Genomic DNA, 27,801 nt, shown 5'->3' on the forward strand with positions numbered 1-27,801 from the left:
AAGAGTGCTTTTTTTAGAAGGACCATTTGTGACGGCTTAGGGACAGTAAGGCTGGTATAAATGCCCCTCAATGCTGTAGGGGGAATTGTATGGTCTGGACGTGCTCCAACATCATGACATACTAGGGGAAAGTATCTGATATACTGATAGCAGCAACAGTAACCATAATCCCAACTCAGGGCACACACTGCTTGCTAGGCATTACAAAACGTAATGCACGTCGCAAGAACCTCAACAAATTCCTGGACTTGGCGCTGCTTCTGACCAAACGCACCCCGGCTATGGCTTGCAAATCCTAGACGGGCCCTTCTACCAGACACTGGTTGATTGCCCTCCGGCGAGCCCTGGTGGCCGAACAAGACACTGGCATCCCAGACCCCACGACCAAAGGCTAGAGCACAACCCGTAGACTGGCAACACTAAGTAACCACGATAGAATCTAAACTTAACGATACACACACCAACGAGTAACCGGTCAGTGGCAGAGGGTACAACTAGGAAATTTCGCGTACTTACGCTGGGGCAAATACACAAGGGGAGTGCTATGCTGCATACACATGTGTGTGGCAAACGTGCACAGCAGGCACACACCTTAGGTCAGATGAAGAAAGTCTGCAGGTGAGATTTCTGTAGCAAGTGAGAATCGAAGAGTAAAAGAAATGCAAGATGAGCCGAAAAGGGTAGTGACCTTACAAATGATTGACTGATGTAAAGACAGCAGTTAAGCAGTCTTCAGAGTTTGGGGATGCCTCCAAGGGGATGGAAAAGAAATGCTCTTAGGTCTCCATTTCTGGAGAGTGGAAAGAAACTGGTACACCAAGTCTGATGCTCTATAATGGATACAGATCAGTTCGCAAAGCATCTTTCACAGCAGTACACACAAAGCAGGAAACCAAAGAACTTCAGAATTCCCAGTTCAAGGATGTGCTTTGCGGGGCGCTAGGTGGTGCGCGACCAAGATGGCCGCACACCAGTGAGGCTCCTGCCCAGCGGGGCGGAAATATATTTATAACACCCATCCTGTAATGCATATAAGGCCATATATGTATATCAAAGAATACCGGAGCGGTCACCGACTCCTGCAGTGAGACTTTTATGCAGTGGGAGCAGATTGTTCAAGAGCGGAGGGCTGGAGAACTCCCATGCTGAGGGCAGAGGTGAAGGTCTGGAGCAGAGAGGCGGCGGCAACAATTAGGAAAGTCCGTGGTCGGGTTGACGACTGCAGGCAGGGCCCTCAAGACAGCGCTGGGGCGGAGAATTACTGAGCTGCACTGCTGTGACGGAGTTCCTTGAGCCAGCGTACAGCCATGTTCCCCCAAGGTGAGCTACCAGCCTACCGGAGTGGCGTGTGGATCAAATAGTGGAGGGGAGTGGGCAATTCGTGAGCCCCTATTGACTTTCCCACAAGGGTTTCCCCCAAGTTTCCTATACTGAGGATTGGTAACTGATTGACTGAGGTTTCTAAATGGTAGGAAGGGTATATAGGCCCAGCGAGTTGGGGAAGCCGGAGTGGGTTGGGGGTGGTTGCCCTAGTTCGGATGAAATGTTTTCTACTCAGCAAACTAATGGTAACGGCATATGTTTAAGTTTCAATCACGTGAGACGAGGGAATGGCAGACACCACACACGATATAGATAAACTAACGGTAATATCCTGGAATGTACAGGGCCTGAATAATCCTAGGAACAAGAGACAGGTACTGGGGTACTAGGTACAGGCACCACATCAAGATTGCTCTACTGCATGAAACACACTTGAATCCAGAGACCACACCCCAATCTGCTGCGAAATAGGCATCACATCACTGTTTTGCCTCGTACTCTGGGTATTCTAGAGGTGGGGCCATTCTCATCAGACGAGGGGTGAATTTTGTGATGGGTGGGTCGGAAACTGGCGCCAACGGGAGGTTTTGTCTGATCTGGGGGCAGCTGGATTCACATGATGTGACCATTGCCATTTACTACCGCCCTAACACCGACGAGCCACATGCTCTACTTCTATTATGGAGTAAACGCCAAATGATAGGCACCACTTATGTAATTTGGGGTGGTGATTTCAACACAGTAGTGAGCCCACAGATGGATAGGTCCGGGGTTTCCCCAGTGCATTACACAAACATGCAAAAAACGCTAAAAGAAATAATTGACACTAACTATTTACTTGATATGCAGAGATATAAAAATCTTACGCAGCAGGAGGGCACGCACCACTCTGCGGTTCACTCGACATGGGCTAGACTGTACTACCGGATTGTATCCGTAAGTGACTCATCTCGCCCGTACGTATTCTGACCACTCTCTCGTGGTAATGGTTCTGCAGGCCCCGGTAAATCAGGCCCCCTGTGTTAACTGGCGTCTTAATCACGTGCACCTTCAAGACACTGTCTTTAGAGCAGAAATAGAACAGGAAATTCAGGATTTTTTTTAGCGCAATGTGGCGTCGGTGTCGAGTCTCACAACTGTTTGGGAGGCATTTAAGGTCACAACCAGGGGTTGGTGCATATCCAAGTGTGGGGGCATACTCAAAGACCTAGGCAGAGATCTACACAGACTAGAAGGGGAAATCAAAGCTCTTGAAAGAGATCTTGCCTCAGGCATTGATGAAAGCGTAACTAGGGCCAAACTGCAGGATAAAATGACAGAGTATGGGGATACTGCAGATAGAGAACGCAAATTTAGAGGGAAACACCAGATGGCTAGGGTTTAAGGAGAAGGGGACCTAACAGGGAAGGTTTTAGAAAATGCAGTACGTCCTCCCAAGTTTTCTAACTACATAGCAGAGATACAGGATGCACAGGGCACAGTACATAGGAACCTCTCAGAGCAATTAAACACGTTCCTAGACTACTACTGTACACTCTACTCCTCCCAAAGGGGGCCCCCGCTTGATCTGCCACAATACTTCGAGGACACAGCCCTGGCTTGGCTGGGGGATACTCAGCAAAAGTTTTTGAATCTGGACTTCGAGGTAAACGAGATTACTGAGGCAATAATACACATGAAATCAGGGCGAGCGCCGGGGTTCGGACGGCCTGCCAATAAAATTCTATAAGTCTTATGCGCCACTATTAGCCCCCATTCTGAAAGAGGTCTTCTACACGGCGATGGAGATGGGGTGACTACCAAAAACTATGTGTTATGCCCAGATAGCTTCTTTACGGAACCTTGGCAAATCCCCGCTCTATTGTGAATCGTACCTCCCCCTCTCATTGCTGAACTGCAACACTAAAATCCTTGCAAAGGTTCTGGCTACCCGTCTCAGCCTCCTGATCGAACGGCTGGTGTTGCCCGATCATGCTGGATTTATCCCAAACCTACCCACGTCACATAATCTCAGGACCCTCTTAGCTGTGATGCAGGACATAGACCTCAACTGCTCAGCGGTACCAGTCGTCCTTGATGCCACTAAGGCGTTTGATTCGGTGGAGTGGGATTACCTGATAAGAACTCTGAGATTTATGGGGATGCCCCTTACATTTTTAAACTGGGTGCAATTGCTGAATAAGCAGCCAGTAGCCACAGTGCTGCTGAACAGAGCCAGATATACAGACTTCACTATTTCCAGAGGCACGAGGCAAGGCTTCCCGCTGTCTCCAATCTTATTTGCCTTGGCAATTGAACCCCTGGCTGCAAAACTAAGGCAACACCACAAAGAGAGGGCACTGATTTACCTGGCTAGGCAGCTACTCATTTCCCTATAAGCGGACGATATGACTTTATATATCAAAAAACCCCAGGAAAACCTCAACTCAGGGCTGCGAGAGAACTACATTCGGGGCCATCTCAGGCATACACATACGAATAAGACCACCCCACACCAACTAGACTACCCCTTGGTATGGGAGCGTGACTAATTAAAATATCTAGGTATACACATCACCAGGGATAAGGACGCACTAATGCAAGCAAACTACGGAGCGGCCATTGACAAAGTGACAGAGTATAATCAAATGGATAAGACTACCACTCTCTATGGCAGGGAGGATATCCCTTATTAAGATGGTACTATTACCAACATTTCTATATCTATTTATTAAAATACTGTATCACCCTGGGAGTTTTTTTTTTCAACACACTTAAGACGCAGCTCACGCGACTCATTTGGGGAGGGAAACAGGCACGGCTCAACCTTGCTACATTGATGTTACCATATCACCAGGGAGGGTATGATGTCCCTAATTTTGAATATTATTACCACTGTGTGCCCAGGCGCACTTGCAGTTTATTGGTTTCATCCACCCCGTTCATGCTACATCTGGCGGTAGAGGATGGTTGCATGGCCCGGACACCTCCAGAGGGATACCTGTTCATGGCAGTGAAGGAGCGGGAGCGTGACCCGTCCACTGTGAACTGTACCATCACTGCATGCCGATGGATTGCTCATAGATTGGAGGCCGCCATGATGTACTCCCCTAGGATGACTTTGCTGCGTAATCCCCTATTGCAGATCACGTATGAGGGGATATGTCGTAGACTGCTTGAAAGTCTCCACTTTACACATGGGGGATGTTTATATCTGGGACAGTTTCGTACCAGGGAACAATTTTTTGGTGCGCACAAGCCTACTACCATAGACACATTCATGCATTTACGACTCAGACAAAGCGTTAAAGCTGTGACCCCAGCATTTCCTGCAGAACCGGACACTCACACCTCTACACTCATTATTGCAAACTGATGCCCCTAAGCAAGTCACATCTCTGTTATAAGCACGTACAAAACGCGCCACCCTCACAGATTCCACGAGCTAGGATGGAATGGGATAACGATTTAGAGATCCCTCTGACGGATGAGCAATGGGAAATCAGTTGCTCGCAGACAGAGGCGGTCACAGCTAGCAGTAGGTTACGACTAATTCATTTAAAAAATTTGCATAGATTGTACCACACCCCGGTCAAACTACGTATGTTCCTCCTACGGGAGGACGACAAATGTGCAAGGTGCGGGAGGGAAGGGGCGAATTTCTTGCATTTGGCATGGCAGTGCCAACAGATGACAGACTACTCGGTACAGGTTTGCGACGGCATGTCTACCATGATAGAGTGCAGATACCACTGACCCCGCTGGCGGCCCTCCTAGGCCTAGCCCAAGGTATAAACAGTTCACAAAAAGTATCTGGCAATGGGTCTGCTACTTGCGAAACGCTAGGTGGGAAAGGGGTCGAGCTCCTAAGTTCAAGGACTGGATGCATGCCTTGTCCACTTGGCAAGAACATTTGTATGCTGAACTCTTACCTATAAAATTGAGGCCGAAAGATATCGGGGGGCCACTGACTGCTTATCTTCTAGCACAGGGGTCAGACATGGATAAAGACCAGGAGGTGGAGGGGGAGGTAGCTGGGATGGGGAGATGAAGGCAGCAAGACCAGGGGCCACATTGGATGGAGTTGATGCCATGTTACCTTGCAGTATGGGAGGGATAAATGGGTGAGGGTATTGTGTTGGGAGTGCCTAGAGCTCTTTATTCCCACAATAATGAGACAGTATTCTCTTTCTTCACGTAGTGTACGAGTGATCTCATCATTCTGTGTACCTTCAGGGCCCCGAACTATGGAAATGTGTGTAGCTGTTCTCTGCAATATAATCGCGTGCAGTCTCAAATAGGGCATTTGTTAAAGGGTTGGACGGGGGGATGTAAGTAATTTGCAAAGACTTGCTAGGTAAAAATTTAGATATATGAGCATTGCAACTGCATTTGATTGATGTCAACTTCTTCATTGATGTAATGTGGAAATACTCAATAAATGTTTTTGAAACTTTAAAAAGAAGTGCTTTGCAATCACATCAGCATAATTCAGGATATATCTAGCCTTTCCCTCACACACTTTGGATTTCTGAAGAGCAAAATACTTACCTTCAGTAATGCTCTTTCTTGTCAATACCTTATCTAACCAGAGATTAGTCACCTTAGAATAATCCTCAAGTGCCAGGATATATCCGGAACTTCATACAGCAGTGCTCTCGTCCAGTGCAAGGTGGCACAGTGTGGCTCCGTACTTAACTCCATAAAGAACTACCCCTATGCTCTGATTTCAGTTTCTTATACGTTTCCCTTTCTGCACCCTCAGCCATGGAGCATGAACGCTTGTTGGTACCAGTATCCTACATGCTACCTTCGGTCCTTTTAAGATACTAAAATGAGGACACTCCCCAGGACAGGGAGGCGAGAGGCCGGTGAGGAATCTGTGAGTGAGTATCCATCAGAAAGAGGATCATAACAGATAAGTAACTTGATGATCTTATGGATACTTTTAACAATAGCATCCTTACTTTTGAATATATACAAAAGCAGCAACTCTCCAAGGTGGAGGGTCTATAGAGTGGACTACGACCAAAAAGTCTTGAAAGACCAAACTGTGAAATGTCCTTCCCACCCGACCTGGCTGTTACGGCAGTAGTACTGCATAAATGTGTGCACTGACGCCCACATCGCAGCCTGACAGATGTCACAGACAGGCACTCTGTGTGTCAATGCAGTGGTAGCAGCCTTAGCCTTAGTGGAATATGCTCTTAAACTTTCTGCAGCCTGAATCTTGGCCATTTACAGATGTCAATGCAGAGGACTAGCCACCTACTCAGGGTCCTGTTCTGTACAGACATCCTTTTCTTCACACCGGAGAAACCTCCAAAGGTTGATCATCCACTGGATGGTCCTTGTTACAGTCAATATAAAAGCTTAACCCCCTTTTGGGCTCAAGCCAATGGAGCTTCTGCTCCTCTTTCAAGGGGTGGAATGTGGAAGGAAGTCTCAGCTTTTGACAAGAATGCCACTGGAGTCCCCAGCACCATCTTTTCTGAGGAAAAGGTGGTGGAGCACCAAAAGTGCCTGAAGTTCACTCATGTGACTAAATGATGTGATCGTAGAGAGGAAGCCACTCTTTAAAGTCTGGAGACACATCAAGTACCAATGCATTGGCTATGGGAAGTATAACAAGAGAAAAATCACAACCAAGTTAAAGTTCCACTGTGGCACCCCAAATGGTCTTCGATGGGAAGTGTCTGTCAAAACATTAAGAAATCACATCACAACAGATTATTTCAATAAGAACGGTTGATCCAGCAAAAGAAGAAAGATTGAAAGGGACAACAACCTTTAATAGTGCCCACTGCAAGACCTTGCAAAGGCCAAAGATTTTTTAAAAATTAGAGTTGTCCAACAGCTTTGCTTGTAAGGAGTCAGTCTTGCACAAACCACACCAGGTCCCGGAACTGTCCCAGGACATGGCATAAATGGTTTTTGTGAAAGGTGCCTTGTAGCAAGGATAACATCCACCACTCAAATTGCTTATCAAATGCAGTTGGTTGCAATGTAAGTGTAGATTGCACAGATTTGGGAGGGGACCCCCTGCCCTTCGCTGAAACAGAAGGTCCTTGCAAAGTTGTAGCCTGAAAGGGGAAGGATGCTCATGGACCAGAAAGTCTGGGTACCACACTCTCCTGGCCCAATCCAGAGCCACCAGGATGGCTTGAGCACTATCGCTGTTGATTCTTTTTTAGAACTCTGAGCAGGTGAGGCATGGACAGAAATGCTTACAGCAGTCCTATGTTCCATTCCATGGCAACACATCCCCTAATGAGCGAGTGTTCTTGAGGAAACCCTATTGGGCAAAATGTACAACACTGTGTTCTTGACAGTGGCGAAAAGATCTAGCCAAGGTACTACCCACTCCAAAAAGACTCCTTGCACCACATTGGAGTGTAGACACCCTTTGTGATATGCCAGATTCAGTCTGCTTAGTTTATCTTCTCTGGCATTCAGGGACCCTACCAAGCGGTTTGCGATAAGGAAATTACCCTGGCGCTCCGACCACAGACACAGAGGCCCAACACTAAATTCAGGATCCTATGCCATGCTGCTTGTTGCAATACTACAAGGCAGTTGTGTTGTTCGTGAGACCCTGCCCAACCTCCCTTTGATGGACACAATCAAGCAGTTTGATGTGGAGCCTAAACTTCACCTCCCCTAATGATCTCTCCAGCTAAGTGAGGATGCATCCGTTACCCACTGTCACCTCTGGATGAAACTGGAAATGTGTCTACCACTGGACCAATTGCGTTCAAGAAGTCACCACTGCAGATCTCAAGAAGTTCCCTCTGAGAACTGGCATCAGTCAGATTAAATGTATGAGGACCCATTAAAACTTCAGATATGTGAAGTAGGCCAAATCTACTGAAGCGGAGAAATTTATAGAACATTGGCTCGTATCTTGGATCCCAAAAAGTTCACTTTCGTAGTGGTTTGAGGCCGTAAAACACTTACCCACGTCCTCCGATTGCGCGAATCCTTAATTTCAGAGATCATGACAATAAGAAATGACTGGCAAGCTGCCATTTCAATCCACATGCATCAGGATCTTACTGGTCTATAATATGCTGGACCAACAAAGAAAGAAAGCCTTTGATCCTGTTAAACAGAAATTGCAGGACATCAACCTACAATATATGCAGATTTTTCCGGCTAAACTGAAAGGTGTTCATGGCGCATGGGCCCAATTTTTAAAGATCCTCGAGGTGGCTTAGGACAGGGCAGCTGAAAAAATGGACCTGAGAAACAGCTCCCACCCCTAACCAAGATCCGTCTGACCAGTAGACCTGGCCAACTCTGGGCTTTTCAAGACCTAAACTACAGAGGGGCATGAGATCCCGCAGAGTCCTTGGCCAGCCCGGGGTAAACCCAGACTCATCTGTAACAGACTGGAGTCTCTCATAACATGACTGGTGGCCAACCCCACAGACCCACTCCCCTACAATTCAGGGAGGCTCGACTGTGGCTGATTGCAGAGAGCTAGACTCAGATCTTTAGCATGGACATTTGAGTTGCCTTTGTGAGGCTCCCCAAGAGGTCTGAAAGTGCCAATTTCTGCGGATGTACTCGTACATATGTTCCCTTTGATTCCACATGCTAAATTCTATAATGTTGCATTAGCTTAATCATACATATGAGGAGGTCCATCACTAGTGCCCTGTCATGTTTCTTATGTTGCTTTGTTTCATGGGGTTTTGTAGGGTGACAGATGTTTCTGGGGTGGAGTTGGGATGAATAGGCCACGTTACAATGCACACGATACATCGCATGCCATTACAACAACCACGTTTTTTCATCTCATACCATTACAACACAAGTCATTACAACGACTTGCTGCAGGGTTCGTGCTGGATTTTTGAATAGTATAATTTACTATTCCAACTCCAGTCTGTGCAACAGTAAGTCCTTGTAACAACTTGTGTTGTAATTGTTTGCGATGTAACAACGCAGTTGTTGTAACGACTGCCTTGTAATGGCATGCGATGTATCGCATGCGATGTTAACAATGTTTCCCGTTGGGATAGGGGGAAGTTATGTTTTGTTTTGATGTGTTGTCTACTGTGTTGGCATAAGTATGACTTCTCAAGCCATTCGTACATATAGGTGTTTCTTCCATGCTAGATGTTATACGTCCTTTTGACATAAGACTTCTTCTTACTATAAATCCTGTTGGCTAATCAGTGCCATTTTTTACATATTTAGGTGAACTGCCTACGTGAACGAAACGGCATACCCGCCCAACCGCGTACTTATTCTCCTCCCGGTTTTCACATTACTTGTGAATAATCGAGGTAGGTTCCCTTCCAGATTTCCCCTGACGTTTTATGTACTTTTCCAAGCATGACACTGTTTATTTACGAGTTTATGTACACCTTATATATTCTGCAGATCCCGCACAGCCCGAATAATTAATTTTTGGAAATCCGAATTCAGAATTCCACACAGCGCCCGGACTGGGCTTTTTACCTAAACGAACTTTCATCCTTTATCGTTTTCTACGAGGGTGAGTGTCGCTTACCTTCTTCTGGCTCGCCCCAACTTCCCCCCAGCCTCTTGCCTATCCTGCGGCCCTCTCTCAGGCTGTCGGGCCTGCCAGCCGTCCTGCTGTCGTTTGGGGGCCTCTGCCACTTCCGTTTTGCCCCGTGGTCCTTCAGCATGAGCCGGATCTCCTGGATCGCTCACCCCTCCCCCCCTGCAGCATGGCACCAATGGCTCGGGTGCTCTGAATGTGCTGCTCGTGGCTCCCGGAGGCCACACATCTTCCAGGGCGGTTGTATCCACGCACGGCCCACCAGCTGCCGTGGCAGCGCCTCACGGACAACGCGTGATCGCATCTGCACCTTCGCCACCTTGCGCTCTCTCACGCCCACCAAGCCGGATGGCTGCAGGCTATCCAGGATGGCGACGTGCCTGCGGCTGGCCTCTGGCGTCATCTCTCACCCGGGCTCCCACCTTCTCTGCTGGACTTCTTGACTTTGGCTCTGTCCTGACCGACACTTTGCTGCTGTTTTCGGACAGTTTCTCTGGACTCTGGCCGCCTACCATGCCCCTGGCCTTAGCCCTCTCCCCGTGGATGATCCTCAAATGTTTCCTCCCTGTTGTGCTTCCCCTTCTCTCCATGCCCTTGCATCCCTCCCACCCTCCCTTTGTGCTGTGGCTGAATCCACACTTATGGAACTCTGCTTTTGTCTTGTTGTGGTGACTCTAGTTAATGGTATCTGCTTTAGACCTTGCACCATATACCATGCCTATGTGACTCTTGGAGCTTATCCAGTCATATCCCCTCCCTATGTGTGTAGAGATGACTCTAATCACTGGTGTATGCAGTAGACCTTTGACCGATTGCAATAATGCTAAGCCTTGGTATTCGCTGAAACCCTTACACCATATACCACCCCTATGCGTCTCCTAGAGTTTGGCCAGTCATATCCCTTCCTATGTGTACGTAGTTGATTCTTATCACTAGCATTTGCAGTGGACCTATGTATTCTCTACCACCCCTATGTGACCCTTAGAGTGTCTCCAATCATATCCCTCCTGTGTAGATAGAAGATAACTCTAATGACTAATATCCTTTGTGATTCTTAGATTGTATCCATGTGTATCCCCTCCCTGTGTTTAGAGCTATAGCTACAACGACTAGTCGCCTGTGTGACTGTTGGAATATAGCCAGGTATCCCTTCCCCCGTGTGTTTAGAATTATAGCAGTAACGACTAGTCGCCGGTGTGACTGTTGGAATATAGCCAGGTGTATCCCTTCCCCCGTGTGAAGAGATAACCCTATTCATTAGAACAAAAAGAAATGTGTTCTTGAAATGTGTAACGTAACTGATTCTATGTAAAGTGCCTTGATAACATGTAACGGAACTGGTGCTATGTAAAGCGCTTGGATAACCTAATCGGTTCAAGTTCCTGAAATGTGTAACGTAACTGATCCTATGTAAACTGCTGTGATAACATGTAACGGAACTGGTGCTATGTAAAGCGCTCTGATAACCTAATCGGTTCAAGTTCGCGCTATAGAAAACTCTAAAAATAAAAATAAATAAAATCTCTTCAACCATGACCTCCGCTGTACTTAATAGCGGATATCTGAATCAGGGAAAGCCCTTTCTGCAGAACCTAACAATCAAGAGCACATTTGGGTTAGCACCCAGCATATCCCATATATCTATCTCCCTTTTCTCATTTTTCTTTCATTCTCCAATTCCTCTTGTAGACACTCAACAGAGTCTACACACTGACCGGCCATCTCCCCCAAATTCATTATCACAAAAGGATTGAGAATTAGACATCCGGATGGAATGTATCTAATCCTAGTAGTATTTCAATCAAGGTAGGATATCTACCCAATAGAATGGTTATCTCACATAAGAAGGTTTTAAAAGGTCTTTGAAATAAGTGCACAAATGTTTAGAGTATACCTTTGGAAAAGAGCTAATTATGTATTAAATAATGTGCACAATGTCCGACGCACAAATTATTGAAATTCATGCTGCCATTCTTCGTTTTGCTCTTAACAATATCACTTACAAGTCACTTGGGATGCCGTTACATAAAAAGTACAACACCTTTTCACCTTGCCACTTCACTTTTCGATCCGGCCAGTGCTTTCCGTCCTTGGGGTTATCGAACCCATTCCCTATTCACATATGTCACTAAATTAGAGATTTCTCCTCACATTGACACAAAGTTACTCATATGGCATGTTTTTGTCACTCTGGTTGACACGATCAAGTCACTACCTTAATATGTTCGCCAACAGAACATGTTCCCAAAAATGTATTTTATGTTTCTATCCAGCCCTGAAGATTCGCAGTTTGTTCCCTGCGATGAAACACGTGTTGGCTTTTGAAATGGAACAATAAACAGAAGTGACTACACCAAGAACAGATTGTTTCTCCACCCATGTATCTTCATTCTTTGATACTCATTCTCGGAGAGTCACTAAATGTTTAGATTTGTCCTAACAACTTCCATTATCTTCCTAAACAAACGTACATCAATACTATCCTATTATTGAATGTGTATAGCGCAAGAACATTGTTGTTTATTCTAGTTGTGTGGATCAGCTTGCTGGTCCATCTTGGAGCGGTTGTGAGGTATTACCACTCACCTCATTGCCTATACTGACTACCGTTTGAACATATCACCTTGCGGCCACCCAGGTAGTGCGCCTAGTAATTCTGGAAAACTAAAAGACCTCTAAGCAGTTTTTTGTCCTATGAAAGAGCATATCCATGAGGGAGGCCTGCAGATGACCAGAGAAACCGGTGGTACGCGTCCACACATGTCGAAGTGATAACACTAGTACCTACTGCCATCCCCTAGAAATCCATAGTAACTAGGCTAGCATGAATAACATTTTGAAGGTTCCTGTCCTTCATGAATTGCCTAGACTTAAGAGAGTCTGAGATCTTTCACGATGCTGGTAAGATCTCGCTGGCCCTGTCCCGTAAGGGTATGTGCGTGTGTGATGCCCTGTCAAAAAACACCGCACTGACAAACCACAATGCTGGAGGAGCTAAAGAGCTAAAGAAAACGTGTTTGCAAAAGCCTCAACCCGCTTGGTTGATTGGTCTAAAGAAGTGGTTGGTTATTAATTTGAATTTACCTGACTGGTAAAGGCAGGCATAATAAGGCTCTCTTGTGAGGAGGGGGGGTACGTGGTGAGAAAATCCAGTTCACCAGGCACTGGTCTGTTATGTCTGCCCAACTGCACAGTCACAACCGAGTAAGAACAATACTTTGACTTAAAGGACATCAAAGTATTAGTATATACATTGATAAAAGGGAGGCAAAGTCTCACAAATAGCTAGCCCAGGCTGTAACATTTTCGTTAGAACATTTGTTTTAATAAAGGATAAAAGCAACTAAAGTGTATCAGCTTCCCGCTTTACCAGCACCACAAATAAGGCTATCCTCAGTTGCTGGCCCAAGTGGGAAGTCGAGCTCTGTCTCGAGTAAGGTGCCAAGCCCTTGGCATTCAATAAATTCATGAATAAGGCGTCCTCATTTTGAGTGGGAAACAAGCCACCCCAATCAGAAATATAACTGGGCTGCCGCTGGTAAGTGCAACATGGCAGAGGCACCAGGTTTCAGTCAAGTTGCATGAAGACTGGTTGCACTCTAGGGATTTCGTAGCATGACATCCGCCCGGCTCAAAGGGTACAGAAGAAGTGTGTTTGTTCGTTTTATGTGGTTTTAATGATGGGACCTGGGAAGACAGACAACCCTTACCATATCTTCATGAGATTGCATCCTCACTTGTGGGAACTACTGTATTTTCTAAGGTGGATCTCGCAACTGCATATCCTCAGATTGAGTTACACATTTGACTGCATTCTTACACCTGAAAGAATGTTTCAGTTTTTACGGATGCCTTTCGCCTTGGCAAGAGCTGAGTCACTGTTTCAACATCTTATGAAGGAGACACTTTAATGAGTTACTGGTGCAGTGGCTTTTCACAAAGATGAGCATAATTTGAACAAAAAGAATGTGCAAGTGGTGTTAAGTATGTTAAGGAGTAAAGGTTTAACTTGGGTCTCTAAATGTAATTCAGGTGTGAAAATGTGGAGTAACTAGGACATAAAATTTCAAAGGAAGACATAAAACCTAAATAGAATTATCTACAGGCAATATTGGAAGCTTCAGCGCCTGTAACCAAAGGTCAATTGTTTTTTTTTCTTGGATTAAATGAATGTTCTGCAGTTTGTTCCAAAGTATGCTATAAAGTTTCGTTTCAACATATGCTAAAAAAAACAAAAAAAAACAAAATATGAATGGGCTCCAGATCAAAGATGGGAATTTGAGAGATTGAAAAGTTTGTTGGTACAAGCTCAATTTGAAGTTCTCATATCTGACTGGTAAGCAATATGTGCTGCTTGCTGTTAACAATGTAGGTGTACTAGTTGTTAGCAATGAAGATTTGTGGGCAGCACGATTCAGAGAGGCAAGTTGATTGACTGGGTAGTGTTGTATACCTCAAGGCCACGGAGAGACACTGGCTGTACTGATACGGTCTAGTATTGTAAAATATTTGCTGTGAGTGTTCTGGAATGCAAGGGTGGAGCAAGGGAGGTGGTTGGTGGCATAGCATGGAGAAGATCGCTGTAGCGAGCTGCTCCTGTAATATGGAATAAACTACAACTTACTTTTTTATCACGTGGGATTCCTCCTTTTAACAATTAATGAGTCTGAATGAAATAAGTGCGATTTCAAGGCAGGAATGCAGGTTGAAAGCTTCTTTAATTACGACAGTAATTAAACCCACAGGAAAAGGCCGCCGCTCGACTCCAGGACTCCGGGCAACTGACTATCGTTGCCCAGAGCGCTAGAACCGAACGGAGGGCCAGAACACAACAACAGAAGGCAATCCCTCGTGCTGAGCACAGCACGAGGGAATACATATACTACAACTTCTCCCTCTCCACAACATTTCAAACAAAATGAGAAAGTAAAGGAAGCAAAGGCATGTGAGTTAGGACATGAACAGAATTTAAAAACTGAGACATGAAAATGAGTTTCAACTTAAAACATAATCATTGAACCTGACAGGTAGCCTCCTACATCGAGCAGATGGGGCGGAAGCTTGGAGTGAAACCTCCTCAACAGTCTCAGAGAGAATGGAAGGGGAAGAGGTAGATGGGAAAGAAGAGGAGAGACCTGAAGAGGAAGGAGGGGAATCAGTTACAGAAACAGAAGCATCCGAAAGGGGAGAAGAGGAAGAAGAAGATGCAGGATCTAACCAAAAAGACCAGTCACATTGGTCAAATTGCTGTTTGGACAAACGCAACAAGGAACGAGCTTGTGAGTCGGAAAGGATAACCAGAGCCCTTTTGTTCCACCACCCTCTGCTGCCAAGTAAGGCAGAGGCCTTACTGACAGCAGTTACCTGAACAGGTGTGGAAAATTTAGAGAGTCCTTTGGCAACCTTTCTAGGATTTTTGATGAGGACCCAATCACCAACTTTTAGGACAACAGAAGTGAAAATTTTACCTGAATCATGTCTGGTTTTCATAAGGGATTGTTTCTGAGAAACTTTTTCAGCAAGAGAGACATCAGAAGGTCGAAGGGTCTTGACGTTTTTTGCAGACAACCATGTGGGACACAATTTGGTATGTACATTCCTATTTCTTAACAAAGAAAAGGGGGAAACACCAGTAGTACAATGGGGAGAAATGTTATATGACCAAAATTTCTCCTCAACAAAAGTCCTAACATCATTGTGTGAGGAAATGGCTGTTTGGACAGCATCTTTAAGCAGTCTATTGGCCCGCTCAACTAAGCCATTCGAGGTGGGCGAATAGAGAGCAACCTTGAAATGGACAACATCATGCTCCATTAAAAATGAGTCAAATTTCTCAGATATGAAATGGGAACCATTATCGGTGACCACCACAGAAGGACAACCTTCGATGGTGAAGAGATTATGCAAGAATTTGACGGCATTGGCAGAAGAAGGGGAATCACAAAACATGTGGTACAACCATTTGGAATGATAATCAATGAGGAGAATGACATATTTCATGTCATGGGGAAGGACGTCAAAGGGGCCAGAAAAATCCAATCCAACCTTTTCCCAAGGTTTGAGTGGAAAGGGAACGGGATGGAGAGGTGTACCAATGAGTTTCCATTTCTTATCCGAGAGCAAACATTCATTGCAGGAATCAATGTAAAATTTTACCTGGGACTCAATAGAGGGCCACCAATAATGTAATTTGATGAGTTGAGATGTTTAGTTATGCCAAGATGTCCTTGATGTGCAAATCTAATGATATCAGGTCTGACATCAGAAGGCGGACCAAAAACATCATGCCTCATAATTAGGTTGTCAACAAGAGAGAGTTCAGAAGAAACCATGGAAAATGCCTTAAGTTCATTTGACAAATTTCTACTCTCAGGCCAGCCCTGAGAAATGTATTGTGCAACCAACTTGAGATTCTGGTCATTTTCATAAGCTTTTGACCAAGAATCCTCTGTAATAAAAGGGCACGATTTGGTGGCATCAAGGGTGGCGACAACACACTCAACATCACCAAAATCTTGAACATCTGAATCAGAATTGAGTGACATGCGAGATAAACAGTCAGCACGAAAATTTTTGCCACCTGAAATGTGCTTAATATTGAAATGAAATTCATGTAATTTGGACAAAAGTCTGACAAGTCTTGAGGAGGCTTTATCTAGGCCATCACCATTGATAAGTTGAGTGAGAGGCTTGTGATCAGTGAACAAATCAAATTCTCTACCCCAAATGTAGTTCTTAAATTTTTCAATCGCCCAAACACAAGCCAATGACTCACGCTCAATGGTGCTATAGTGGGTTTCAGAAACTTTAAGTGTTCTAGAAGAAAAGGCAACAGTGTGTTCCCTACCAGAAACCCACTGGCCAAGGACAGCACCCAAACCAGTCAAGCTGGCGTCAACCATGATGAAACACTTGGCAGAGTCCTGAAAGGGATGCAAAGCAGGGGCACCAATAATCATGTCCTTGACATGTGAAAAAGAGGAATTGATCTCTTCGGTCCAAGCAAATTTGGAACCTTTGCGAAGCAAAGCACGAAGGGGTTCAACAATTTGGGCATAGCCTTTTACAAAACGGGCGTAATACTCCGCTAAACCCAGAAAGGAGCGGAGGGCATCTTTGTCTTTGGGAGGAGACGCTTGAGAAATTGCCTCAATAAGGGAGGACTTGGGTTTTATGCCTTCGGGAGTCAAAGTATGACCCAAGTAATCCAGGGATTGGGAGCCAAATTTACATTTGTCAGCCCTGACGGTCATTCCAGCTTCATTAAGCTTGCACAACACAGAAGAAAGATGGGATAAATGAGAATTCCAATCAGGAGAGAAAACCAAGATATCATCCTGATAGGCCTGAACTCCAGGAACAGACTCGAAAAGATGATCCATGATTTTTTGGAAAACACTAGCTGCGCTAGCAAGTCCGAATGGAAGTTTCAAATATTTAAAAACACCAAAAGGGGTAACAAATGTGGTGAGATCTTGAGAGGATTCGGTAAGGGGTACCTGATGGTATGCGGAGCGCAAATCAATAAGGGAAAAATATTTGGCACCACCTAGGTTGGCAAGAAGGTCATGAATTTTGGGAAGGGGGTGGCAATCAACCAAAATATTTTTATTAAGGGTGCGAAGGTCGGCACATAGCCTGACCTCGCCGTTCTTCTTGCGAACGATAACAATGGGTGAAACCCATTCAGAGGAATCCGAAGGTGCAATGATGCCATCCTTTTTGAGGGAGGTGAGTACAGATTTAAGTTCGTCTCTGGCACTGATGGGGACAGGACGGACTTTATGAACAACGGGTTGTGCAGAGGCTTTGAGTTTGATCTCATGTTTAAAACCTTTGACGGTACCTGGTTGACTGGAAAAAACATTGGGAAATGTATCCAAAATTTGTTTGATGTCTGCCTCGTGATTATCAGAAAGAAGACAAACAGAAACAAAAGGTGGAACCGGGAAATAGCCTTCAGGTGGGTCACCAACTCTAATGGGATGATCCGAACCAGGAACTAGGAAGATACCCATTTTGGCAAGATCTTGCCAGCCAACTATATTGGGACCCTTGGTTGCAATATAAATTTTTGTGATAATAGATCTCCCAAAACATTCAAGCCTATAGTTGAAGTAGCCCAGCAAAATAATATCAGATTCATTAAATGCTTTGGGACTAAGGTCAGGTTTGAGCAAAGAAATGGAATTGTTCCATTTTTCAAGGAAAAATGCTTCATTAAGAATGGTTATCGGAGATCCAGAATCTGCCATAACCGTAACTTCAATGTTCCCAAACAGTGCAGAGCAATAAGGACCTTTAACCAAATTAGAGGTATCAATGAAGTTGCAATGAATAGATACAACCATGTCTTGAAATTCATCAATACAATCATCCAGATCAGGACATACAATACTATTTACAGAGGGTCTGGACGATCTCTTGACAGATTTGCACATACCTTGGAAATGACCTAACTTTTTACATAAGACACATCTTTTCCCCGAAGCAGGACAAGAGGGATTGTTGCCAATATGTGACTTGGAACCACACCTGTAACAATAAGGATTAGGATTAGGTTTCTTTTGAAATGATCTAAAAGACCTATTAGTGTTAACTACACTAATTGAAGTGGCATTGTCGTATGAAGGAGAGTGAACAGAAGAATGAGCTTGATCTTTTTGCAGTGCATTAGAGGTGGTGATGGATCTTTCAATGCTCTTGGCAATGTCAATAGTTTCTTGAAGAGTAGGCTTCTTGCAGCTCAAAAGGCGTTGTTGAATCTTTTTTGAAAAACACGCAAAAACAAATTGATCCCGAATGTAAATGACGGGATTAGACTCAAATTCGCAAGTAGATGCCAAGATCCTTAACTGAGCAATGTACTCCTCAATGGACTCATCTTCTCGTTGTCTCCTTTTAAAGAAGTTATGTCTCTCAAGCATTTCATTAGGTTCTTCACCATAATGTCTTGCGAGTCTAGATAAGGCTTCCTTATACTCATCCCAATTATCACCAGCATCCCCAGTGGGAGGAGGGGATCTTGGGAGATTTTCAAAAGTATGTTGCGCAGCAACGCCCAAGCATCCATATAAGATGGCAACTTTCCTCTCAGGAGTGAACTTAACTGCATCAATGGCTACGATATGGTTAGCAAAGGCTCTAACCCATTGACGCCATGGAATAGTAGGTTTTCCAGGGAGTTGAAGAAAAGGAGGGGGTTGGGCGAATTGCTGAGAAGAAGCCATTAATATGAATGAAAATGTTAAAGTTGTAGTTGAAAATGTTAAAGTTGTAATTGTAAATAAGCATGTATTGGAGTTTAAGATGACAAGATGACAAATAAAATGAAGGTAGAGTGTGTCTGTCAAAGAACGAAGGAGCACACTAATTAATAAGTAAATTTGTCAAATATAATAAAAATAATGTAACAGTACCAGTATTTATCTCCAGCGTATGAATAAACACCACAAAGAAGAAGTAGAGGTCGCGCTGTAACGTCAGTCATTAGGAAACTGACTCCGTGTGAAGATCAGCGCGGAGCGAGTGGAAGTTGACAGTGGTAGCTTAGAACGCTTAGAAATGGCTGGCGAATGTGGCGTGATGACGTGTCAGCGTGATGAGGTGAGACGCTGGTGTGGCTGCGTCAATTGCGCGAGGAAATGAGGAAGCGCAGGACGAAGACGCTTTGGAATCTTGTAACTCACCGGCTGACGCTCGAGCGCTGGCAACCGTCGGAATGACAGGCAGCGCGGTGAAAATCAAGGAAAATCACCGGATGAGCTCACCAGGTAGACGTGATGTCCGTGAAAGTGGTGTCCGTGACGCGTAGATAGGTCCTTGTAGGAGCAGGAGAGCGGGCATAGGAGGGGTAGGCCGAGTTCTTCCTGGTGGGTGTATCGTAGGTTCGGGACCAGCTCTTGTCGCCAAATGAAATAAGTGCGATTTCAAGGCAGGAATGCAGGTTGAAAGCTTCTTTAATTACGACAGTAATTAAACCCACAGGAAAAGGCCGCCGCTCGACTCCAGGACTCCGGGCAACTGACTATCGTTGCCCAGAGCGCTAGAACCGAACGGAGGGCCAGAACACAACAACAGAAGGCAATCCCTCGTGCTGAGCACAGCACGAGGGAATACATATACTACACTGAATTCAGCAAAAGAACAGTTCACTTACACCAAAAGATCACACAACCAATAAACTACTGCTGCTGCTAATCTTTTTATTTTAGAGATGCTGAGTATACATATCACAAGACTATTTACACATCCCCTCAATGGAGAGCTATCCAAGCAAGAACAGAGTGGTTGTAGAGCAGTAAGACAAACAGGATATTAGCTAAAAGTCGTTAATTGTTTATGAACAAATATCAAACATTTCAACAAACACGTTCTTATACACATTAACTAAATGTTTTTCCTCAATTCTGAAAAAAAAGATTACCAATAACTAGAACGTGCTAGCCTAGACATTTTTTGACCTGGCCTTAATATGGTTTAATCTTTCCTACTCTTTTCTAACAGGCCTCTTCTGAAATCTTTTTGAGTAAATAATCACTTGATTTCTTATGTTTAAACACTATGTTCCCAAAGAAAGAACAGAAAATTGCCACTGTCATTGCCAAGTCTGATGTTATTGCATTTCTCCTTTTTATGCTCAAGTTCAATGTGCTGCTTAAGAGAAACTCTGCAAACACGAATGGAACAGCCCTGTAAGACGTCACATCAAACACACAATGCTTGCAATTTGTCTAACCACTGGCAACTGATTAGGGTAGCATTCGCCCCATCGTTTTTTTGCCCATCAAGCCACCTAAGATTAGACCTAGCCATATCCAAATCACGGTCAATCCTGCTCCAATAAGAACAGTCCTCTCAAACTGCTATGCTAGCTCCTCAGTGAACTGAGCACAAGCAACTCAAGACAGATTAGGTTTATCTGTAGGCAACGCACTGAGCCTGCCGGGGCGATGATAGATGTAGTCCAGAACCAAAAGCATCCATGTACTATAAATATCATGCGAGATCATACTCGGTAGGAGGGAGGTATGCACTGTATTTCATGTTTTCTTTACCTTTCTAAAAGAGGCTTCTGGGTGAAAAATGAGGGTTCACGGACTGAATTGCATGAGTGTGAAAAGGGACTATGTGTCAAAGGTTTGCAAAGCAGGTGGCTACACTAGCAACGCCGCAATGGTTCATAAAATTATGGTATTAGATCACGATGATATTTCGTGCTATTGGACGCTTCATAGTTGTACAACTGATCGTTCAAGAAGCATGTCAAAATAGTGCACTGAATACTGTTTCCTGCAAAAACATGATTTACGGTGTCAGCTTTAAACATGCATAATTATTTTAATTTCCTATGATAACTTCCTAGAAGCACAAGTTACTTACCTTCGGTAACGATATATCTGTAGCAAACAGTAGTTAGTATTAGATTAACCTATTTTTGTAGATATTCAGAACTTTCTATAATATCTTACCACGATGAAGGGTTCCCAAAGAATTCTGACTAGAGTAGTTATGAAAGGATACCAGAGAAATAATGAGGCTCCTGGTTGTGTCCATGTTTTAATTAATAGTTTGTTTGTTCTAGTGGTTCCAATGTTTAGTTTTCAGAACTTGAAGTCAAATCCTCATTACAGAAACCGTAAGCAATCATCAGAATTCGTAGATACCACACCTTTATTCCTTTCCCACTGCTATTATTTGAGTGACCGAGAAACTTGAAGGTTGTTGTGGAACAGCTGTGTTTCTAAAGAGGATGTATGCATGTCGGCCACATTTCTTCTAAATGTTTAGATTTTTTTAAGATTTTCAACAGTTGTTATTGTTTTTCAGCTTGTTTTTGTTAGTAAATGGGGGTTTCTCAAAGCATATTTCTTTGTTTTGTTGACTTGATTCTTTTCTGAAATTATGTTTTTTAGAGCAGAGTGTGGCTTGATCATTTTCGGTTTTAAAACGGAGACGTATTATATGCTGCATTCATTCTCGTACAACACTAAGTGTAAGGCATTCCGTGCATGCAAGTGTGCAATGTATATGTTTTCTATCTCAGTCTAGTCTAACAAAACAGATACCTATATGTATATGCCAACCAATATTTAACTTACTTCCTCGATATATTAATTAATGTTTCTTTCAGGTATTAATATATGCTCATCACAGGCAAATAGACCTGTTTTACATGTTATGTGTTTTGTATTGCCGGACAGAGACCCAAGGCTATAGGACCAGGACAACGGTGATAAGAATTACACATTAGAGGGGTAATTACATAGGTTCTGACAAAAGCCCCAGACCGGTCGTGGCACAACCACAAGAGCTGAAATATGTCGACAATGTACATTAGGGTGTAGGAACACTGCATCCACTCAAACCACCACTCAGACATATCTCAACCATACCTAAGGAACCCAATATTAAAGGAACACTGGGGTGCTCTTCAGGTATTTGCATTTCATCAGTAGACTGTCAGAAATAATATCATAAGGGCTCCCTACAAAATGTTGAGTCCATCCTGATTTATGGGGACCAGGGTGTGACTAAATGAGGAAGCAGAACACCAATAGGGTGAGTGAGGGTTACTAAGAACCTACTGTGTCTCCCCTTCGAGGTCTCGAGTGCAGCCAGATTATTTCTTAGATGATGAGATCCATAGAGTAGCGATAATTACTTGACAGTGCTCTAACTAAAAAAAAAATTTGAAGGCAACATAAAAGAATAAAAAACAGACATTCAAATAATAGATTACGGGGGCATGACCTGGAATCAGACTGGTCTCCCTGGACTTCCGATAGCAGAGACCTGCAGGTCCATTAATCCTTAGCCTTGGGGGCTGCCACTGCACCCTTCATTAGGGGTGCCCAAGGCAACACTGCAGAGAGGGCCCACCCCTGCCCAGGAAGCCCCCACTGGTTTTAAGAGCCACAGCTGAGTCGCCACCCACCGACACAAGATGATGGTGGGAGACCACAAAATAGTTTAAGAGCGCTGAATGATCAGCTGGCACACTGCCACGAGCTGAGGCAGGGCGGTGCCTGTGCAGCTGGACTGGGCATTGTTGGTGTGGAGGCACTCATGGGGATTGCCTGCTGGGCCAAGGAAGAGTGAAGTCTAGCCCGGCAGTAGCAGTTCACATTGAGGAGAGGAGCCTGGGGCTTCTGATGCCGCTTTCCCCCACCCTGCGGCCGACGGCAGGTGCGCCCGGTGTTGGCGGCAGCCAACGCCGCAGCGGTGATTAAGGAGACTAGAGCAGTGATGAGCAGGAAGGATGATGCCTGAAGGCAGCGAGGAGGCCGCTACCGGCATGTACAGTTGGCAGTAGAGGCCCCCACCCTGAGAATGGAAGGCGGCCTGGGCTTGGAATGGACCACTAGAGACTGTCGATGATGGAAGTGCAGTTGGGCAGACATGCAGAGATAGTGGTGAAAGAGGTCCACTGGTGTGCCTTAGAGTCTGTTTGCTGGCAGGTGCTCTGAATGAAGCGGGCCAAAATCTCGGGGCTCATACAGCAACTATTTTGGCAGCCATTATGGACACCAAATCCTCCCTGGAGCGTAAACTCAACAAGATCACCCAAGCCGCTGGCTGTTACAGGCTCAAAACCAACTTGACAAGCGGAGGTAGAGAATGCAACTAAGGCTGCAAAACTGGATGATCTGGAAGGTCACTCCCAACATAACAACATAACATTCAACTAGTGGGGGACCCAGTGCGGAGGAAGAACCCAGGGACTGAGTTGCACATTGAGGATTGGTTGGACTCAGTAGTGAAAGAGAGGAGACCAAGGTTGTTCACTGTGGAGAGGGCCCCACCCCCGCCATTGCGGAACAGCTCCTGAACTTTAGTGACCAAGACTACATCTTGCAAGTGGCCATTGTTCATGGGTCTTGGCAGCTGGACAGTGGATCGGTCAATATTTATTGGAACTCCCATTTTGATGTTAAAAAGCAGCTGAGATCCCTGAACCTTAAATATGTATTATTGTTTCCTGCCAAGTTCTGCGTCAGACTCCGAAGGCTCCCATTTCCTTGGATCAGCTGCAGCAGTTTGAGACTGGCTGGAGGCAAAAGGCTACCAAGTTCAGAGTTACCCAGAGTCAGATGACAAGGAGAGCTGTACAACGCCAAGGCTGTAGCGGGGATGGTGGTGGAGGTCAGGGGATACCCCCAAATTAATTAAATTAGCTCAATTTTCCACGTAATCAAATTTCACTGCGAGTAGGCGTTTGCAGTCTAAAAATGGTTAAGGGCAAAACCAGCTTCTAGGCTTCCTTTTATGAATCATTATGGAGTGTGATAGAGAATTACAGATGGTCTTTTTGCAGCGTCAAAACATTTTCTGTGTTACCGCCAGATAAATGCTAAACCCAAGAAAGTAATCAATAAGAACTCTTGACCACTCAGCTGCAATCAACAAACAGAATACGGTCTTATCTGCTCTCCCAAAATAATATTGGTGGCTTATCGCTAACTGGTGAAATCCAAGTACTAGGCCCTTGGAGACTGGCCTTTTTTACATTATCTGGAAGCATAATACGTCAAATGAATAAGAAATTATCAACTGCATGTGGATGTTCTGTTGAATATTATAACAACAAATAATACCTGGGGGTCAAAAATAGTAAGTCAGACAGAATGGATCGCAACACCAATACTACGCAAAAAACACCAGTGAGAACATCATGCACGCTAGTAAATGCAGGCCAAGTCAAGGCTCAAGAGCATATGGAGAAAATAGTCCCCATCAGAAGCAACACTGTACCGCCCTCTTTCTCATCATTTGGGTTCTCCTTACCCAGGAGACAAAACGGCCGGTCTGATGTTACCGTGACCGATAAATGTGATAAGTGGGTAGTATGTTTTGTACAAAAATTAAAGTGGCTACTGAAAAAAGCAGTGTTTGGTGGTAGGAGTGAAAAGTGAGGGGTTTTAATAAAATTAGGTGAATCGGGTAGAAAAACAGAATTTATTAGTATCTCCCAATCCCTAAGGTTAAAAAGCAAGTGCAAGTGCGGGTTTGAAATAATAACCGTACTTGATGGTGGTCAACATGTTTCTGCATTACATAGAACAGAGTTTCCAATGCATTCTTCAGGACCTTGTTTAACAACACTACTGCTTTAGAATAAATAGTAATGAAAAAATATCATCTGAAAGTCCCAGGTGTGTACTCAACCGTATACCATACATGATGGTTAAGAGGCTTCACCCCACCTGGCTGCAGCGCAGGTTTAAGGAGCACCGCTCTGTCCGTCGGTGTCTCCTGGCAGTCATCCGTACTGTCTGGGGGGGCCAGGAGACACCGACTGACAGAGCGGTGCTCCTTAAACCTGCGCTGCAGCCAGGTGGGGTGAAGCCTCTTAACCATCATATATGGTATACGGTTGAGTACACACCTGGGACTTTCAGGTGATATTTTTTCATTACTATTTATTCTAAAGCAGTAGTGTTGTTAAACAAGGTCCTGAAGAATGCATTGGAAACTCTGTTCTATGTAATGCAGAAACATGTTGACCACCATCAAGTACGGTTATTATTTCAAACCTGCACTTGCACTTGCTTTTTAACCTTAGGGATTGGGAGATACTAATAAATTCTGTTTTTCTACCCGATTCACCTAATTTTATTAAAACCCCTCACTTTTCACTCCTACCACCAAACACTGCTTTTTTCAGTAGCCACTTTAATTTTTGTACAAAACATACTACCCACTTATCACATTTATCGGTCACGGTAACATCAGACCGGCCGTTTTGTCTCCTGGGTAAGGAGAACCCAAATGATGAGAAAGAGGGCGGTACAGTGTGGCTTCTGATGGGAACTATTTTCTCCATATGCTCTTGAGCCTTGACTTGGCCTGCATTTACTAGCGTGCATGATGTTCTCACTGGTGTTTTTTGCGTAGTATTGGTGTTGCGATCCATTCTGTCTGACTTACTATTTTTGACCCCCAGGTATTATTTGTTGTTATAATATTGTGTTTGGGGCATGTACCTGGTTGGTCGGTAAACCCGCCCTTAGACCCTTCTCCCATTGTTTGTTGTGTGTGTTCTGTTGAATAGCCATGGGTACACGTGTTGTAAATAATGTTTGCTGGAACTGTTCTAATAATTAACCACCATAACAGTCAACGGCTGGCTTTATTTCCTTTGGTTTATCAATATCATGGTTCAAGAGGCTATCAAAACTGGTGTGTCCTTATGGTGAAGAAGAAAATCGTTCATCTTACCTTCAAGTTTAATTTACTCTATTATTAAATCTGGCTTGAAAACAGAGACCAAGTTAGTGTATTGCTGCTCTTAAAAGTGATTTTGATTTGGGAAACAGTTTATTCTATGAATCCGATTGATTAGGAAAGGGCAACTTCCGCAGCGTCACTTCACTATATAATTATGAAACATTTACCAACCTCTATAAAAAGGAACACACAGAGTATCGTTTCTTACGGAATCACACTTTCTTTCCCTAAGCACCTACAAACATCACTCATTTTATGCAATAGAGTATCAGTGATTCTCATTAGCGCCACTTTTTTTCCATTAGGTGAGCTTATTATTCCAATAAGTATGCTGAATTCCAGTTGAATATATTTGTTAGAAATATTAACTTTTATTACAATAGAACTCTTCCCACTTGATCTAAAACAACTATGTATAGGCCATTAAGACAAAGTTCTGGTTACCTCAGTTGCTGATCTCGAAGATTTGATAATATGTCCATCCCATGAAGAGAAGAGTATATCGTCGATAAATCCTGATGGCAGAAAAGGTATTTAATTAATTTCTTTCATCGCTCCCAAGTAAAAACAAGCACTGCCAAAGCCAATACGTCTGACTTACATTTTGAGTAACAACTAAACACTTTAAAAACACTATAAGAGACAATACATTTAACATGATGATTCAAGCTACTGCCACAATGTACAATAATTTCCCGTGAACTGTAATGCAAGCAATCAATAGGAGCTGGAATTAAAAGTTCATTTTGTATACATACAAAAAAAATACTTAATAGGCATGAAGACATCACTACTGTCAAGATAGACCTAACAAACTATAATCTCCAGTGCAGCAAACCAAGACTATTGTTGAGAGTAAGCTTACATTAGCTTGCTGTACAAAACCAAAGCAACCAATCAGATTTATTTTAGAAAACGTGGTATTTTTATATTCGTACTGGTAGAGCTATTGTCGTAGTTCTACCGGGTGCCAAAACATGAAACAATTAACATAAATGCTATGCTATACGTATGGCTGTGGTGCACAGTGAGTCACTGGCATGGCCTCACAGCCCGCTAAAGTCACAGACTTTCCAGAAGAAAAAAGATTTTTAAAAGATTTAACTACTTTCCTTTAAAACGTGACTGCAGAACTATTTATTTTAATTTCTGGTTGAAAATAAAAGGGGAGCCCCTGACGTTCTAATTACCAATCTTAACACCTGAAATAGATTGCTTTCTTCCACTGTGGGACGCACTCTTCCATGAAAAGTTAAATGTAGGCATTTCTTAAACAAATTCAGTTTCTAAAAATAAAAAATTAACTTTCCCGCTGCTTCGCTGGCTGCTGCTTGCAGGAAACATTCATCACGTGAAACAGCTGTTGAACTTTCGCTGTACAAAGACCTTTCTGTTGCGAGAACATTTGTGGTGGTCGGGTAAGCCCAAAACCTTTGGCGCTCGCCTCTGTCCAAAGCAGGTGGCCTGCTAACATTTAGCTCGCTAACAATAGGTGTCTGCCTGTTAATGTCCGCAGTACATCTAGCGCAAGCAGTAAATAAATGTTTGCTGGCTTGAAAGGTTAAACATGTGGCGTTCGTTGTATTAAACAGGGTCTGCAGTTATTTATACACCGTTCAAAAAAGGAAGTGGTGCGTCTGTGCAGACTCATGAAATGTGTCCTGAAACCGGATCCGCCCGTACATTTTTTCTTAATCTGTCAAGTTAAAAAAAAAAAAACAACGAAAAATACAATT

At 44.0% G+C, this 27,801-nt stretch overlaps 1 protein-coding gene across 5 annotated transcripts in view; it reads right to left on the bottom strand.

The window, feature by feature from the left end:
* The window catches only part of RAPGEF6 (Rap guanine nucleotide exchange factor 6), a 985,108-nt gene that overhangs the window by 717,772 nt on the left and 239,535 nt on the right, over positions 1-27,801 (bottom strand). For all 5 annotated transcript variants that reach the window (XM_086931538.1, XM_086931540.1, XM_086931537.1 and 2 more), the window contains exon 2: positions 26,510-26,580. In XM_086931538.1, the coding sequence (XP_086787664.1) occupies positions 26,510-26,580 (71 nt within the window). The remainder of the gene's footprint in view (positions 1-26,509; positions 26,581-27,801) is intronic.

This window comes from Lissotriton vulgaris, chromosome 7 (genome assembly GCF_964263255.1).
Source record: "Lissotriton vulgaris chromosome 7, aLisVul1.2, whole genome shotgun sequence".
Classification (NCBI taxonomy): domain Eukaryota; kingdom Metazoa; phylum Chordata; class Amphibia; order Caudata; family Salamandridae; genus Lissotriton; species Lissotriton vulgaris.